Source organism: Mauremys reevesii, linkage group 11, assembly GCF_016161935.1.
Source record: "Mauremys reevesii isolate NIE-2019 linkage group 11, ASM1616193v1, whole genome shotgun sequence".
Classification (NCBI taxonomy): Eukaryota; Metazoa; Chordata; order Testudines; family Geoemydidae; genus Mauremys; species Mauremys reevesii.
The window spans coordinates 32,836,900-32,855,687 of NC_052633.1; the positions used below are offsets into that span (position 1 = coordinate 32,836,900).

An 18,788-nucleotide genomic window follows, 5' to 3' on the forward strand; every position below is an offset into this window, starting at 1 on the left:
ATCTCAGAATACACATTTCTGAATCATAAGGCTGCTATAGGATATATGAATTGCACAAGTAAAGGGAGCTTAAAGTGTGGCTCTCCAATGAAAAATTAACATATAAAATTGGCCTGATCCTTCTGTGTTTTCAGAATCACGTTTGCACATTTCATTAAAAAAGTTTTTAACAACTTTTTACTCTTGTTAGCCCTGAACAATCACCACAACTCAGAGAGAGGGAACTGGATTCTCTTCTTGTGACTCATCAACAGAATTGTTTACTACAAACAGCTGGCTCTCGAGCCCAGTTTGACTTTAACATACCAGGGCAATTTTCATAATGCAAGGCAGGTAGCCAGAAAAAAAATCTCACTCTTTAAATTGACCACATTGGTTATGAAAATCACTAAAAATAATATATATAGGACTCTGTAATGTTAATGGAGTCACTTTTCATACTGGAATTGTTTTTTTAAAAAGGGGGAAACAATTTGTTGTAATGGTGAACATCTGCCTGCGATAACAAGCCTACATCAAACAGCACACAGATCACTGCAATTCCACAAAGAACATCATGCTAAAAGGGAGTGCCATTTTCCCATCTCATCTCATCTCAGTTCACTCCCTATTTCATAGACTTAATATGATCTTTGGACAGCTGGAAGCACCTTTGGAAGCATCAAGGAATAATCAAGCCCTTCACGAAGACAAAAATTGTGGTAAGAAAACAATAATAGCAGATGCATATGTGAGAGAGAAAATAATTGAGCATAAAATTTCTAAAAATAAAATAAAATTAAAACTAAGGAGATGAAAATGAAAAAAGTGATTACACTTTAACCTGTGATTAAAAATCATAGAAAAAACAAATACCAATATATAATAACTCCAGTTATTTCATTTATCAAAATATGGGGAATCAAGAGATCTACCATTCTTTTTCCTGAATGCTACTAGTGACTACACATCTTTCACTCAGCTGCAAGCTCTTTGAGTTTGAAGCATCACCTATTCTGTTTACAAACTGTTCCCTTTTTTGGAGGTTAAGAGAATGGCTTTCAAGAAGCTAACATATCTGTTTTTCAAATTATAATAAGCAATATAATTGGGGAGTGCATGCAAATAGACTACAGTAACACACTAACTAGCATATCAAGTTACGAAATCACGTTGCTCTTTCTTTTACTTTAACACTTTCTCTTATGAACACCAGATTTATAGTAGATGTGGCTAGCACTTGATACATTCATATGCAAAATCATACTGCTGTTCTACCATATTCCCTGATACTAGCATAAAGTAGGTTTCAGTTAAGATCCCAGTTTGCATGGTGGTATTTTAGCAGAATACATAGTTGTACTGTAAATTATGCAGTTCAAATGCATCATCTCAGAATTCCTGTAACAAAGCAGAAAATACTGCTATTCGGTTTGTAGGACCAGAATTACTTTAAATAGTCAGAATTACTATTAAATTAAAAAAAGAAGACACACTTACAGAACCTGAGTTGATGTAAACATAAACCCTTCCTTCTTCTCGGACTCTACTTTGCATTGGAGCTCCAACCAGTAAGTCTGAGAGGCCATCAGTATTCAGATCCACTGCACAAACAGCAGCTCCAAAATAAGAACCAAGCTGTGCACACACACACACACAAGAAGTGAATAATCATCAAATCTTTAAGACAACACACAAGAAGTTATAATATGTACCAAAATAACATGAAAGGTTACCTTTTTACCCTTTAGTTCAGACAGAATAGTTAATGCCCTTGCCCCAATGCTAAAAATGTATGCCTAAAATAAGAGGAGAACATAGGAGAAATTCAACTCTTTGCATTTACAGTTTGTCAGTAAGAAAAATGAAATACTAAATATGCTGTAGAGGAAAGACAAATCCCAAAAGGCACCAAGACAACACACAATTTAAAATAAAATACTGTCATGCATTATCTCCTGCCTGATCCTTTCTTAGCACCACTGAACAAGCAAGACCCTCTTTCACACTGCATTTCCTTTCATTCCTTCTCACCAACTCAGAGAAGCTCCAATTCCCCTGGACCACAGAAATCCACTCTCTTAGCTTTCCATTGCAACAACCCAAAGAGGAAAAGTTACAACAACAACAAAGCACTTCTTACTTTACCAGTCTGCTCCTGTTGGGGAGCTCCTCCAATTACTTCTGTACTAGCTGGTGTCAGAAAGTGGCCAGCTCCAACAGCATATCCTGTAAATGAAACAGAGTCATAACTGAATGCAGTAAATATGATTACAGGCACCATGAATATAATTTTAGAGGTGCTCTCTGTGGCATACTGTCAACAATCCAATAAACTATGGGCTATTACTTTTCATACAATATATGCCTCCCTCAGATGAGCTCTGAAGGAATAAAGTGCAATTTCATGGAGGTAAATAATAAATAAAATGTTTAGAAAGGTAAGTTTTCATAAGATAAACAAGATGGTCAATAAAAATAATAAGGTTTGCTCCCAATTGCTAGAATTCACAATAAAAATGTCAGAAACACATATCAGATAAAAGATGCCAAACACACCTCCATTTTCCAATTATTTGCCATTTTAAAAATCAGTTTTAAAATGGAAATCCATCTTATTTAACAACACGGATTCATGAGTCACTTTCAAATAGGTCTGAGTTGTAACAACAAATTAATGCAAACATTCACATAAGAAAATTCAAAGAGAAACTATATCATTCAAAGCAATCACCAGATTTGTTATTTCAAATGTGGTTGGTTTCTATTGTATTGCAATTTTTAAAAAAGCACAGTACTGTTACTAATACTGATGATTTTTGTTTGTTTGTTTTTTGGGATGAGCACCTTCTTAAACAACCTGGATATTAGATTTGGCTGGCTGACAAGAAAATATTGTTGGCAATGATCAGGCAGTTGGATCCACAGGGGCAGACTTCCACGTCTATGCAGGGCCCTGCTGACTAATGGGGCTATATAGGGATATAAAAGTCCATCCATAGATAACCTATTTGAAGATTGGGGCCTTATTTTTTTAGCTATGCATAACTGGTCATTTGTATTCCTCTCAAAGTGCAATATGGGACACAACTGGCTGAGCTCAGACAGAGGAGTAATTTAGTTTATTTATATTCTGCTCCCCTTGTAACTACAGAACTCTCATCAGCTTTCTATGAAAGTAGGGAGCGCAATATCATAGAGGAGAATTGTGCCTTAAATCTTTAACTTGCCAAGATGACTGTGTGGAACTCAGGTTCCCATTATGCCAGCATTTTCTTTTCGTGTTTTAAGCTATAAGGGGTGAACAAGACTATTTATCATTTAAAGGTCAACCCCCAGTTTCTACTTATTCAACAAAAAAATAAGCTTAAGTAGATGAACCTTAATTTTCATGCTCTGATCTTTACTTTCAAGTTATTTTGTTTTTGTCCAAGTGTAAAAACATTCATTTCTAATGATTTTTTGGTAACTGCAGGTCCCAGGTCTCTGCCCTGGTCTGAAGATTATTTTTCATATGTTGTATGAAAACAATGTGAATTTTATGCCTTTATTATTCAAGGCTCTGCACCTAAGCAAACCATTTCTGAGGCAGGGACAACATTTCATCTGGGTTTTGTTCTTTCTACTGCTAGAACACTTCTGAAAATCTCAGGAGAAAACCCTGACAAAATGTTACAAGTCACAAATAAGTTGATTAACAATTTCTTCATTCATTCACATTGACAAGAGGGAAGCAGTCACATGGGAAACCTGGAAATAAGCTGAATCAAAAGGTGTACATTTTAGAGGAGCCAAGGCAGTTTTATTCCAAGATTTCCCTAACCTAGCTCCTGGTCTAACTTCCATTTAAGTCAGTGGGAGTTTACTGACATTTAATGGGAGATGCATTGGGTTCTTAGTAATGGGTGAGTGAAGGCTTTCTATCTCCAGACCTAAAGCACACAGGGAATGAAAGAAGTGGCAGTCATTAATTCAATAGCCCTGAAACTGAAGAAGGAAGAGGAGACAACATGGCATCATCTGCCTCTTCTCAGAAGCTCCTTCACCAGAGCAGTATGTATTTGGGACTCCCAAATGGTTAAACCCATGAAGGAATGTGGCTTGGGGACAGGTACTAAACATGGCTTCATTCCTCAGCAGTTCTGTCAGAAATTTCCCTTGGAAGTAAATACTCCCTTGTGCCATCTTTCCCCAGACAGAGGGAAGAAGCAATAGCACAACTTCCTTAGGAGTTATGCTGTTGGGGGAATTGGAGAGCAATGCAAAGGGGCAGAGCCTCCACACAGATGTTCTCAGATCTCCAGAATGTCCCCTATCCAACTGGAGGCCTACAAACCCTTAACCTGGCCTGAAGGAGCAATGTCCCATGTAAACGTACCCTTCTTGCAAGAGTGTATGATGTCAGTGCATATCAGCTAGACTTCTCCTCAGGCCTAAATTCATCAAACCACCTAAGCACGTACTTAACTTTAAACACATGAGCACTCCCATTGTCTTCACATGTTTTTCCTACCTAAGTCGCATCTTCAATGGGTTGACTCATGTTTAAATGTAAGCATACATGCAAGTGCTTTGCTGGAGCACCGTAATTATGAGACAGAGTTCTCAAAACTACATATATTACTGCAAAGGGGCATTTCTGCTATCCCTCTCATCATCCATCTTCTGTAAGAACTCTGTTTCTCATTCTGAAAAGCAGAGGAAACACCTCCCCATTAGGCTTACCCTACAGGAAGTATGGAAATAGAAAGACCAAGTGCAATTAAAAATGTACACTGGACTATAAGAGGAAGCATAGATGGAGTTAAACTTCTGATAATTATAAATTAACTCATTAAGATGCATGTCTAGAATGTATTCATATACATACCTAAGTTCAGATCTTTTATACTATATGAACTTCTTTCAAAATGGTAATCATTATAATTTAAAACCACCAAGAAAGTGGCTAAAAATGTTGCGACCACATCCTGTTTTTATTATTGTATTTAGAGCTATTCAAGTACAGCTAAGGAAATCCTGCCAAACATTATTTATTCACTGACTTCTCTTTCCCAATGTATTCTCTTCCTTGGGGGGGGCTGCTACTGAAACCCCTCTCTTCCCTCCATCTTGAAATCAAACCCTACAACACCCATTTCTCATGTTCTTCTCCTATAAAACTCCAGATTGCCATAATCTCCACACTGGTTATTAAGAAACAATAACTCTATAAAGCAGAGTCCAATCATTGATCACTGCCAGAAGAAAGGATAGTGAACGCATATAGATTAATTACAGTAGTCTGCTTTGAATTATATGCTGGTCACAAAATATACTTTCCTCAGTTGCTAATACTATTGTTATTTATGTGCTGACAATGTGCTTAGCACTATAAAAATATACAAAATGAGTTCAGAATCAGCCCTGAAGAAACTGCAACCTAAAAGACAGAAATATAGGAGATTGGACACACAGGGAAGCCCAGGGCAAGGAATAAATTGTGACTCAGCTAGCATGGCATGAAGGGGCACCACAGGAGCAGCAGTGCGGGGGGGGACGCGGGGACGGACTCTCAGACAGTTAGCAGGATGGGATGTATTGGGGTGGGGACTAGGCAGACCTTCTCTGCTGCCCCAATCCGCCGGCCAGGATAGCTGCACCAGTGCATTGGGAAACGTGTGTGTGCTGTGCAGTACAGAGACTTACTGTAGTTTACTCCTTCCCTGGAGAAGCAGAAGGAAGCCTGTGACTGAGTCACAATCCCTCTCCCAGCTGTCCATGGGGAAGGACAATAACACACAACCCCTTACTCTAAGTTCATGGCAAAGCCATCATTGAGCCTGTTATTAAACATATTTAAATACTGCATGAAATCTGCTTATTGCAGTGCTGAGTGAAGTCTACAAAACCATTTATAATCAAAGTCCTTACAAACAGAGCAGTCTGAAGTGTGCAATGTGAACTGTCACTCTTTTAAATCAAACAAGATTAGAAATTATTGTAAATGAAGATAAAGCAGTTCAGAAATAAATGTTTGAGGCAATTCAGATGAGAAGAATGTAGAGGAACACAGAATAAAAGTGAGATTTTAAGATTAACATCACACTCAGAATCACAAGACAGGTCTGCAATATTGCCACTCTGGGATGTAACAAAGACGACATTTCACACCCAGTTGTATAGACCAGGGAATTAGCTAAACAGATGAATAAAAAATATTTTAAATACCTAAGTAACTTCCAAATTTTACTTGGTTCCTCGAATCTGTATAAGCTTGGAAGGTATTCGCAGTGGTATTGTACACAAAGACAGAACCAGTCCAATAATATGATCCTGGGGCTCCTATTATAATTAAATCCTGGAGAAAAAAAGTGTTATGTTTATGTATTAAACTCTTAAAGATAAGCATGATGAGTCAAATTCATGCCTGATATAACTCCCCTGAAGTCAATGGAATTACACTGGAGATGTATTTGGCTCAATATCAGTGCATTAAAATCAGATCACATATAAAATGTTTTACATTTTTTAAATATGGTTATTATTTCCCTACTAAAAGCTTTGAGCGGTGAGCAATTTAAAGAAAACCACAAACAAGGTATCTTCCCCCTCAGCAGAATATTTTAGAAATCATATTTTCAGGTAGAACATAAAAATGTACACTATAGTGCATCACTCTTTATATACAGAATGTAAGCCTTATTAGTGTTTAATATTTCTTTCAATAGGTTATTCTGAATGGAATAATAAAAAATATGCTCTATCATACTCTTCACTTCCTTTCAAAATAAAAAGGAATTTTGGATTTAAAATAGAGTGCCATGATAAATTATGTTTTGGCATTTTGAAAATTATTATATACCTAAAACTCTTATCTTTAATAAATTTCATTTAAAAAAAAATGAAATATCACAACTATGCACAAATGTATGATGTTCTCCAGGAAATAATTAAATAGAAAACCTATTTTTTTAATACACACCTTAAAGTAAAAACTAGACATCCCAGCCTGACATGACCCATGGTTTTCTCCAAACTTCTTCACATGATCTGAATATAAAAGCAAAAATGATTTAAAGTCTACAATCATCTTGAAAAATAGAGAGTTTCAGAATTCCTCTGCAGCTCTCTGAAATAAAAGTAGAGATAAGTAACAAGAACTGGTTTCGACCGTTGGAAATAGTACATGGACTTCAACTTCATACCAGAATAACAAAGGACTTGAGAAAATTGTCCCATTCAAAATGCATCACTTGACTGGAGCTAGGTTTTGAAGCCTGGATTTAGCTATTCTAAAAAGGCGACAATCTCCTTTAATACAAGTCAGTCCACAAAAACACATGTCAAAGTGAAATGTCACTATACACAGTGCTTGAATAACAAATGCTAGGAGGTTAACACTCCTCTTCCCATCCCATTTACAACTCCAGCCATACTTTTGATGGAAATAACTACTTTAATTGGAGTTCTCATGATGCCTATGCATCGCTGCTGGGAATCCAGTACATGTATAGTTTAGAGCTGTAATAATCAAACTATTCCTCGTATCTATGGTCAGCCATGGCTTCTTTTGCCTTCTCCTGCTGCTCCATTAGATTTTTGGAAGAGCTCCTCCATTGGATATCCCAGTGTCTTGTTCCCACTTTCCATCTCTTTCATTTCTTATCCTTTCTTTCTCATGTTTTTAATCTCAGTCCCCTACGTCCGTTTGTCTTTCCTCTGCAAGGCTCCTTATATCCATGCTCTTCCAACTCCAATATCTTACTTTTCTTTACTAACACTTTCCCTTCAGTCTCTCCTTCATTTCACTCCCATGTACACTCATCAGTCATTTACCCGCCTCCTACTCCCTTCACTCAGTAACCATGGGAAGTGAAAGGATGATCCAGCCAGTGGCTGTCTTTGATTCCAGGGGGGGGATGCTGGAAGGAGTTTCTTCATCTGTGGGAAGGCCAGATTATCTGCTCTCCCCTACCTCAACTGGGAAGAGGATCACTAAATATTTTGATGTATTGTTCCCTCAGGTTTGGGGAAAGTACCACAGGAGCTGGGGATCCCCTGGTAGGTTGCTGGGGGCCCTGAGGCCACCATTCCCATCTTGGGTCCCATCCTGCTTTCACTCTTGTTCCCCTGTAGATTGCACAGGGGCACTGAGGCCTCTTTCTGCAGGCTACAAGTTGGGTGAGAGATTAGGCCTGGCAGGTGTTAGACTCAGGAATGGGGAGGCAGCACCGGCTGCTACTGGGAACAGTCTGTCTGATGCTCAGAAAGAGGGAACAACAGCCAGTTGAGGATGCTGTTTCTAGTCAACTCAGACATTGTGCTCTATATGCCTAGCAGGTGAACGGAGCAAAGAGATGAACTGAGCCTGCACTGGCCTATTTATAAAGAAGATAGGCCCTGCAGGGACCAGCCCACTGAGTAAATACTGGTTGCCCTTTTCAGATGTTGAATCAACATTATTTCAACGTGATCAAAATTTCACCAGAAAGTATGGTCCATAGGCCAGATATCTGTCTTCAGAACCCACAATGCAGGCCCTGGATAGCAGAAAGCCTACCCACGGCAGGTGGGAGGAGGGGGCAGACAAGAAACAAAACAGTTTAAAGTGTTCACAACCCCCAGCTCATTTCTTTTTTCCAGGGGCATATCTGTTCTTTTATTTCCTCAAATCAAGTAGGATGTTATCTTATCAAACCCTAGAAATCACCAAACTCTCTGCTTACCTTTATAGCAAGGACTTATTCTTTTACTTAGTTGTGTTCGAAAATCAGGAGGGATTTCATAACAAACACCATTAGGGAGTTTGTGTTCATTTTTTATGTAATATATATTTTTCCACCTGTGTCCACATGCCTGTATATATAAAGGGAAAAAAAACAACACGAGATGCGAAAGGAAAATGTAAAAGTTGTGAAGGTAGTGTGACAAAATGCATACAGTACTTAAGGCAATACATACAACAATGGTTCCATTTTCCCTTGGCTGCCTGGACAAGCTGACACCCAGCCATTGATTATCTCTCTCTTCAAAACAGGTCTTTCCACAATAGTCTCCTGCCGGATTGCCTGGAGCAACGAAACCAAAACAAAACAAAAAAGCTATGACAATCAGCTTGATCACAGGAAATATACTGAAGTGCTATGGACTTCCTTCTTATACAGCTTGATTACTAGATGATTATATTAAACAGTGTAAGTTCAGCAGAATTTATACAGATGTGTTTTGTACAGGAAGTTCCATGTACAGATATTTAGCATGGTTCATATTTTTCAGAAAGGAAGGTATGCTGCCATACATATCATATGTCCAGATCCAAACACAGCATATTAGGTGTGAACAGGACTTATTAGTCATTGAGCTCTGATTGTGTGATCATCACTGCTGAAACTGAGAAAATCGGGAAGCTGAGCACAAATCCAACATGAGTAGCACTCCTGTTAAAAAAATTCATTGCTTGTTTTATAGCCAAGGACTTCACCCCTGTGGTGTGATCTCAAGGAAAGTACTAATAAAGTGGCATTGTTATTCACTGAGCTAATTTATCATAAAAAGTATGCTATCTTATTATAAAGATTCATCATTGGTAAACAAGGAAATTTAAGACCTAATATTAGGTATTCAGTGAATCCAAAATGGGAGAATTTTTCATATCTAGCAGTGAACCCAAACCTCAGGTCTTAATCCTCTACCATACTGTATTCAGACTCCCAGATCCAAACCCACCCTTACAGTTGATTTTGCCCAGTCCCCTAATCTGAAACCTCAAAAAAGCCTCTTGATGCAGCACTTTGAAATCAGCTCTACTAGGTATTCCTATTCTGATAAAATAAGATGTCTATATCTACAATCTTTATGTTGGAGGTGAAACCATTATGGATCAAACTTCTGTGTACTGAGTACTCTTTATACAGAATGAAAGCAATTATTTAAAGGTATTTGCTAGTTTGCTTCTCTTTAAATGTTAGAAAGCACTTTTACACATGGAAGGACTTTGAGAAATTCTGCAAATAAATATTTGGCAAGTTCTTGTTTCCTCCCAACAAGTTGGTGTGTGTGGAAAGAATACTTTTATGTAGAGAGGACTACGATTTAAATATATATATATATTCTGTTTGAAAGGCTCAATTACAGTTGGAAACACATTTTTATAGAAGCAACAGAGAGTCCTGTGGCACCTTATAGACTAACAGACGTTTTGGAGCATGAGCCCATGAAAGCTCATGCTCCAAAACGTCTGTTAGTCTATAAGGTGCCACAGGACTCTCTGCTGCTTTTACAGATCCAGACAAACACGGCTACCCCTCTGATACTTGATTTTTATAAAAGTCTCTCTTACGTATTTACTTGCAAGAGCACATGACAGAATACAGTACTCAGTGTTTCAGTCCAATATCTTCAGATAGCATTTTGCTGCTCAATTTACCAAAACTACTAAGATATCTATTTTTCTATCTGAATTTTGTATGATAGTTGGAATAAAAAACTCCAACAAGACTTGTGCTCACCTGTCCCAAGGCAAACTAAATCCTTTATCCACCAACACAACACAGAATCTTTCTGTCACATATAAATTAGCCAGCAGAGGGCTCCTATACAGATCAGTGAACACAACAGAAACATACTGTATATTGACATTAATGGAGGGGCAAATGGGCTTGCATCAGAGCTGACATTTATTTGTAACATATTGGTGTAAGGGCTATTAAATTTGAACAAATGCATACTGAGTTCTACGTGTCTGCTAAATTTCTTGAAAAGAAAATCCCCCTCTATTGACTTGATGTATTGCCTCCTCTTATTCCATGTATAGCCTCTTTATGTAATACAGGGGAAACAAGAATTGTCTCAGAAGAATCAATGTATATTTTTATTAAAATGAAAGCAGTGGGGAAAGTTAGCCTCTCAAATTATCTCATGTTCCAAGAACTTTTGAAGGTTTTTCCTGAACAGCAAATAAGACTAGATTGTCATGTGGTCTGAGACGGGGAGGTTTCATTTGTATCTTCTCCGGTCTCAGTGCTCCCTTCTGTCACCCAGTTTTAGGTGTCCCTAAGAACTTCAGAGGCAGTGAGAAAGAGCACTTTCCTCTTCTCCCATCCATTGTATTCTCCCTTACCCACTTGGTTATTTTCCCTTCTCCTTGACTCTAAACTTCGGCCCTCTGCTCTTCCACCATCTCCTGTTTCCTCTGAAGCTTCTCTCATTTTCTACTCTTCTCCTGCTCTCCACTCCTTCTCAAGATTCGTCGTTGTTCCCCTTTATTTAATAGTAGGATTTCTAGCATTGTTTTAAGGAAGGAATAGTATGAAGCTCTTGTGGGCATAAAGATGGGTTAAGGGAGCGTGGGCTTAATACCATGGATATAATGATGAGCGTGGGCATGATATTATCCATGTTTAATCCAGTGAGAAGACAGTCAGCACAGTCTGCATCAGTTTACAGACAACAGAGAACAGCACTGCTGAAAACACCAGAGAGAAAATGGCAACTTAATTGCCTCAGGGGAAAGGGGCATGCCTTGCTCTTGTAAAGTCACTGTGAAATAAATAAAAGTGCAGCCTGTGTAAATTGCAGAGATGAAAGAAATATCTCCCTGTCATCCCCACTACATGACACTCCACGGAAACAGCATAGTCAAATATAAGTCATGCAGGCCCCTGCCTTTGGCAGCCCCTACAAATCATCAAGCCTTGGATTGATAAATCTATTCCAATACATCCAGTCAGCAACATATGCTGAGTATCAAAGCAGGAGACCCCAAAATATCAATGCACATGGAAGGAAAAGATGTACAGTTGTGTACTATAATTAGGAGTAAACAAGTCACTCAAATAACTGAGCCTCTTTGAATTGTTTTATATACTTATTTCAAATTATTCAGTGATTTGTTGTTATTCACAGTAAATAATTCTTGGTCTTAAAATTGTGCAGTAGCAATTCTCTTCATCTGTTCAACAGCTGTAAAGTGAGCTGGCATGGATAATGTTGACTGGAGGTAAGTCACATGGGATTGTTTCCATTCTCCCAACTGGATGAGTGTAAGTCTCAGAATCAGGCTGTTGGTGCAAATACTTGCATTTGAGTTTGAAGTTTGCTTTCCACAAATGACCTTTAATATTTCTGTGAACACTTCCCTCTCCCTTCCGCCTCCAGGTAATTAAAATATTAAGGGAATGAGGACAGAAGAGGGGTGTGAACGCAGGTGATACAAATTCTTTAGTCCCTCCAAGGAAATATTTGCAGAACGTTGTTGAGATGTTCCCTTGTTTTCAACTGTAATCTTTCACCTGGGGGAGCTACAGGGCAACTTGTATCTAGCCTGATTATGGTAAGGGTTTAAAGGGAGAAATTGTGGGTGGCAGCTCTGGTCTCTACCTCAAGAAACTGCTAGACCTCTGTGTAAGCTTATAACTGGAATATAACTTTTCTTTTGTTTAATGCTAAACAGCATGAATGACTTACTACTTTTGTGAACAATAACTTGATTCCTCTCAGTGTTATTGGCATATTGATCATACTCAATTTTTACTTTGCGAGAAATTGAACATACAAGATATCATTGACTAAAAACGATGAATATTATATTTTGAATCCCTCTACAATAATATACAATCATCTTAACTTGGTGGGGGAGGGAGCTGGACTCAATGAAAGTTAAAAGCATGCAGCATGTCACAGAATTAAGGCCCTGATAGGTCTTCTGGGACGTCACCTAAAATAATATACCCTGAATCTTTATTCTTTGTATTTTTGCACACATCTAAGCACTAAAAAACCTCTCATGTGCAATCACTGTTATAAAAGCCCGGTTTGTGTATAACTTTATAGAGCAGAATACTTGATTTTATTGACAAACCAAAAACACAGCAAATTAAGTCTGAATTTCATGAAATGCTGCATTCATAATTTAACAAACTAGAGAAGAGATTCACTGAACTCCACTGCCCTTTGTATTCAATGGGCTAGATGCTCAGCTATGGGTGAAATATGCTGAGTGCAGCTGAGGGGTTGGGAAGGCAAAGGTGCCCTGAAAGTACCTTCATGGCCCATGCGTCATGGGGCCAGTTGGAAACCAATCCAGCATAATTTAGAGCAGGCTTTTCTAAATTATGCCTGGCTGCCCGTGAGCCCAAGAGGCAGATCTGGCAGCTGATATCACTGAAGCACAAGACTGCTCTGGATAACTTTCCTACACCAGAAGCCTTTGGGATCTCGTAGCTCTGGCCAACCAAAAATTTCCTAATAGAGGAAGAATCAGCAGCTAGCTGGTTAAACCACTCGTAAAGCTGCTTTGCCACATCAGATTGTTGATGAGAGCTCTTAATAGGGCCAAGGATCTATCCCAAAAGCTTGTAATACTCAATACCTTTGTTGTAGACATAGAACAGCAGCAAGAATCCTCTTATAACTATTTTAGCGCATCTGCAATATCTGTGGCTCATAATTAGAAGAGGTGGGTTCTCTGAAAAAGTGTTTCTTGCATTGCATGAGTAGAGACTTCAAATCTTACTGAGGTTACGCTCATTAAAATGGCCATTCCTCCTCCTATTGAAATAACTAATTTTCAAAGCAAACAACCACCAATGCTAAAAGGTCAGAACCAGAACATGTCCTGTGAAAAATACTAACTAGAAAAAACAAGTTCAGTCAGAGAAAGATACTGTACTGTATCTACAAAATGTCCATGCTAAAAAATAGATACCTAAATAAGTTAGACTTAATTGTCCTTTGTCTACCTTTGTCTCCCTGCCTAAAGGTCATATATAAAAGGAAAGATTGAACTGAGGAGGGTAATCAGGCTAGCCCAACCTGTGTCTTATTTAACTTCCTTCTTTCCCCCATTCCCCTCCAATATGGCTGTTTTTAACTTATTTATTTTATGGCAGAACTGTTCTTTTTTTATATAGCTTGGATTTTTTTAACATGAGGATTGTTTTAGAACCAGTTTAGTGTTATGGGGAAATGGTCCAGTTTTTAAAAAAAAACAAACTAACAGCACATTATGAGTGCTAAGTTAGCCCTGGTTTACACTAGACAGTGAAATTGACAGAAAGCAGCTTATGTCAACTTAACTATGTCAGTGCATAGTTAAGCCTTTCTCCTGCCGATGTAAGTACCTTACTACACCTACATAATATCTCTACCTCCATGAGAGGCGTAGGCTTATGTCAGTGTAGTTAGGGCGACGCAGTGTCCATGTAGATACTGCGTTACTTACATGGGCTGTTGGCTGTCATGGCTCCAAATTGACAAGAAAGTCCTCCCTCCGAAGTCCCAGCTCAATGCCCGCAGCTGGCTCCGTGCTTGTACTGCATCGAGTACAGCTTCCCGTACTTCATCGAGGCTCCTGGCTCCCCACTCGAACATACAGCCAAGAGCAGCTCCTGCAGGGAACAGATGGGGAGCAATCCAGCCAGTCTTCCGGCAGGAGCTGCAAGCGGAGCAGAGAGACTGGGCTTTCAGCTGCCCACACTGCCCCTTTAAGTCAGTGAAAGAGCTCCTGCTGAAGACATGCACCAGCCACCACTGACTGTAGGAGGATAGTGTGGACATGAACCACCACATTAATGACTGCAGTGGCTGTAAGTTGACCTAATATAGGTCAACTTAAGGTTTTAGTGTAGACATGCCCATAAATGTTTATATTTGCCATTGTCATCAATAGCAAAGTGGCATGTGGAGAGTCCTGTTCATATTGTCACATAAGCATTCAATGAAGTGCAGTACAAGCCAGAAAACATCAGTGTGTACCTCCTGCAGCCTCTACATCTGCTGGCAGAAGTCCCCCAAATCCATTTAAGAATAGCCTTTGGCAAGTTTTAAACCTGTAATTGCTTAGCTACACCCCAGGTTCAATTCAGAAACCTGTTAACTGTCAAGAAAATCAGTAGTGATTGTGTTTAACACAATCAAGGACTCATTCTTCCTTCTTCTTCATTGACAAAACTAGCAAAAGCAAAATCAAGAAATCCTGCAGAGGCAACAAACATTAAACAGCATGTAGAAGGTAATAATACCCGCTTAAGCCACTTTGCCAGTGGCTCTGAGCATTTTCCATTCTTTCAGTGAATTATAGGATTGCATTAGGGCAGCCACATAGATAGTAGTGGGCATTCCTAGCTAACTATCAATGTGGCATAATGTAGGGGCCTGCTCACTTTATTTAGAAAGAGCACAAGGAGCAGGGATTTAATTTGGCTGTTATTACCACTAGATCATAGAAATCCTTTACATATTTTTTGTCTACCTTACGTGGCTCCATGTGCCACTTCACTCTACTGCATAGGGTCACAAAGTCAAATCAGGATTGACACATAAATAAAAAAAGTACTGATCCAAAAAGAGAAATGTAACAACCACAGCCAAAACTAAGCCTCTTACTTCCTGAGGTTACTCAGGTTCTGTAACCCCAATCTACATGTGGGGATATTGGCTTATGTGTAGGAATAATGAAGGGAAAGCTAAGTTAAAGCAAAGAGCATTTATTTTTTGACAGTAGCTAATGTCTTATGGGAGCAAGTTCTATAGTCCAGCTCCTTTGAAAGCTGTTTCCTGCACTCCCAAACCTCCCCTATTGGCTGAGTTTTATGGTTTCAGTGGATCACAATGGACGTGGGAGAGATGATATTTCAGGTAGCTCAGGGCAATCTCACGCATGGCTCTGATTACAGGATACAGACATGGAACCGGACTCTGTAGTTAAGGAGGACAAGGACAGAAGACAGGGGTGATGTGTTCACAGCAACCTGTTTCCTTTAACAGATGGACTGCTGCATTTTGTACAAAAATCATATACTTGGAGCAGGATACATATAGTTGCCTGTATGCCATTAGCAATCCATCTGAAAAAAAACATTCCAGTTACTTCATCATGGGTTGGGAACGGAAATGTTTTAGAGAGAAACTCCAGAGCATAATTTGGAAACTTTTTTTCTTTTCCCCACTGACTTTAATTACAGTTGCCCTCAGTTCAGAAGATTGAACTACTTTCTCAGAGCGGGAAATAACAGAGGTTTAATTTAAATTCTCAAAAGCCTTTTGAATAATAGATGCTGAAAGCAAAATATGGAAAGAAAAATAAATATGAAGATGGGAACTGTCATTTCAATTTAGGGTTAATTCATTTTTTTAATCTAATTTTATTGTATTCCTTTCTATTGGTAAGAAAAAGACAGCGTTTTTAAAATCTAGATTTTTTAGGATTTATATTTTAAATAATTGAATCTACATTTATAAAAGCAGGTTTCAGAGTAGCAGCCGTGTTAGTCTGTATCCGCAAAAAGAACAGGTGTACTTGTGGCACCTTAGAGACTAACAAATTTATTTCAGCATGAGCTTTCGTGAGCTACAGCTCACTTCTTCAGATGCATAGAATGGAACACACAGACAGGAGATATTTATACAAACAGAGTACATATGCATACTTCCACCTTTTCATGTTCTCTGTATGTATAAATATCTCCTGTCTGTGTGTTCCATTCTATGCATCCAAAGAAGTGAGCTGTAGCTCACGAAAGCTCATGCTGAAATAAATTTGTTAGTCTCTAAGGTGCCACAAGTACTCCTGTTCTATTTATAAAAGCATTGATCTTTTATATTACTGAATAGTAAATATAAATGCTAATTTATGAAATATCAAAATGAGTCAAAAATGTGAAATAAGCACATAGAGGACACCTCTAGGTTCTTGTATTATTGCAAGCACTGGTATAAGTTGAAGGAGGTTTGTTTAGTCAGATCGAAATTGGGCTATGTTGTACAGGTTTTTTAATGATAAATAGCCACTAAGATGGTTTGAAAGTATTTGCAAAATAGTGGAAGGAGGAGCATTTATTGAGACAATCCAATATTTCTCCATGCTTTTGGGAAAATTCTATTAGTTGTTTATTTTGTCAGTTATAACTGTTGAGGAATCAAGGGAACATAAGTGTGCACTTTGCTTCTTCTAAATAAGAGGGTTGTAGTGGCCGGCTAGCTTCTGTATTCAACTATAAGTGGCAAGCAAGCTTGGAGTTCTTCGCTGAAGAGGTAACATCATCTTCAGGTGCAAACACCGTTCAACTCACCCATCTGAAGCTGTTCACAAGTCCCACTGGGGTTGCTCCCGATCCTGCATCTGAAAATTGCACCTGGATTGACCACAGAGCTATTTGCCAACCAGTTGGCTTTAGGGGCACCCACAACCAACCTGAAAGTGAGGAGAAAAAAAATTAAACCCCGACAACAGAAATGCAAACACTAAAAGGCAACCCCCCGCCCCCAGTACCCAGGAGAATTAGAGATGAGCTTCATGCTCTTCTGCACCCAGGGTGCAAACGTCTGCAATAAGCAACTGTGTAATGGCAAACGAAAAGAAACTGCTTCCCAACTTCTTCGGTTTCTTTGCAGCGGGAATGCTGTAAGTGGATGCCCCATGTAATGGAGTAGCCAAAAAGTTACTGTAACTTTAATCGGACGCAGGATTGCGCGATCTGGGACAACTTGAATGAGGTTCAGATTTGAAGCCGTCCCTGGAAGAAGTAGTTCTTGGGAAGATCTCACCGAGTGACCCACAAAGCAAAACCTTTCCTGGGGGGGCCTTAGTCAGAACGTGAGCAGCGGGGCTGCAGTCATTGCCCGGTCAGGGGGACCAGCAAAATCAGCGAGCAGCAGAATGGTGCTAGTTGGTTCACCGCTGTTAGGAAAGTTCCCAAAGGTTTCCCAGGCAGCGGCCAGAGTTACAGAGAGCCGAGAACTCGCCTGGCGGGCGACACTTACCATCTACTAGTGCCATAACCGTGCAGCACAACCGAATAGCCAAATAACGTCCCACGGAGCCCCTTGAAGACCACGGGGCGCTGTGTGTCTAGGTTGTAGGCGTGGGCAGCCCTCAGGCAGCGGCCCAGGAGAAGGAGCAGCGCAGCCCACACGGGAGCCCCTCCTGAGGCGAGCCCCCCTCGCAGCCTCTCCCGGCTCCGCATGGCTCCTGGCAGCGCGCGGCCAGCTTGCACCCGCGGCGCGCCGGGCTCAGGCCGGGGAGCAGCCCCGGCGCTTGGGGGCCGAGCCAGCTCGCTTGTAGGTCCCGCGCCGTTTCTCTCCCCGCCCTCTCTCTGCGGCGCCGGCTGGCGGGCGGCCCGAGCAGCTGGAGGCAGGGGGTCCGGCGCTGCAGCTCGCCCGTGGAGTGAGGGGCTGGGCAAGGGGCCGCCTGGCCTCGGCCTCACTGGAAATCCTGGGCGGTGGGCGGGCGGGCGAACGCCCCTCATGCCCCTTCCCCCGCGGGCAGCGCGTACAGCCAAGCTGGGGGCAGGCTCCGAGCGCTGCTTCTCACCAATGGGAGCCCCCCATGCAGGGAGGAGCCCAGCCCGGGCCCGCTGCTGCTGGCCGCAGAGGGATGCTCCCCTCTGGCCCTGGGGAAGCAGCATTGGCCCGGGCCGGGGAGCGCGGGCAGCTTTGCCCACCGACCCCATGTCGAGCCCCTTGCGCCATCCTACACCTGCTCCCGGGTCAGAGCCACCCTGCACGTGCTCCCACGCACACCCCCCACACGTGCTCCCACGTCCCAGCCCCTCACTACCACCCTGCACCTGCTCCCAGGCACCCCGCTGTCCCCCACTAACACCCTGCACGTGCTCCCAGGTCAGAGCCCCCCCCCACGTGCTCCCACGCCCCAGCCCCCCACTACCACCCTGCACCTGCTCCCAGGCTAGGCCACCCTGCATGTGGTCCCAGGCACCCCCCCCACACGTGTTTCCACGCCCCAGCCCCCCACTACCACCCTGCTCCCAGGTGAGAGCCACCCTGCACATGCTCCCAGGCACCCTCCTGTCCCCCACTAACACCCTGCA

At 40.9% G+C, this 18,788-nt stretch overlaps 1 protein-coding gene and 2 long non-coding RNA genes across 4 annotated transcripts in view; 2 read left to right on the forward strand and 1 right to left on the reverse strand.

Annotated features, from left to right (window-relative positions):
- Nucleotides 1-18,331, reverse strand: part of ITGA4 (integrin subunit alpha 4) — a 55,497-nt gene extending 37,166 nt beyond the window's left edge. The window contains 9 exon segments of the mRNA XM_039494431.1: nucleotides 1,480-1,617; nucleotides 1,716-1,778; nucleotides 2,123-2,208; nucleotides 6,190-6,319; nucleotides 6,944-7,011; nucleotides 8,688-8,817; nucleotides 8,923-9,029; nucleotides 17,031-17,152; nucleotides 17,722-18,331. Of these exon segments, the coding sequence (XP_039350365.1) occupies nucleotides 1,480-1,617; nucleotides 1,716-1,778; nucleotides 2,123-2,208; nucleotides 6,190-6,319; nucleotides 6,944-7,011; nucleotides 8,688-8,817; nucleotides 8,923-9,029; nucleotides 17,031-17,152; nucleotides 17,722-18,206 (1,329 nt within the window). The 5' untranslated portion in view covers nucleotides 18,207-18,331.
- Nucleotides 1-18,788, forward strand: part of LOC120374573 — an 86,458-nt gene that overhangs the window by 22,534 nt on the left and 45,136 nt on the right. The gene's annotated exons all lie outside the window — the stretch shown is intronic.
- LOC120374575 lies at nucleotides 628-9,497 on the forward strand. The gene is made up of 2 exons (XR_005586155.1): nucleotides 628-701; nucleotides 8,999-9,497. It is a non-coding gene; the product is annotated as an uncharacterized LOC120374575 (long non-coding RNA).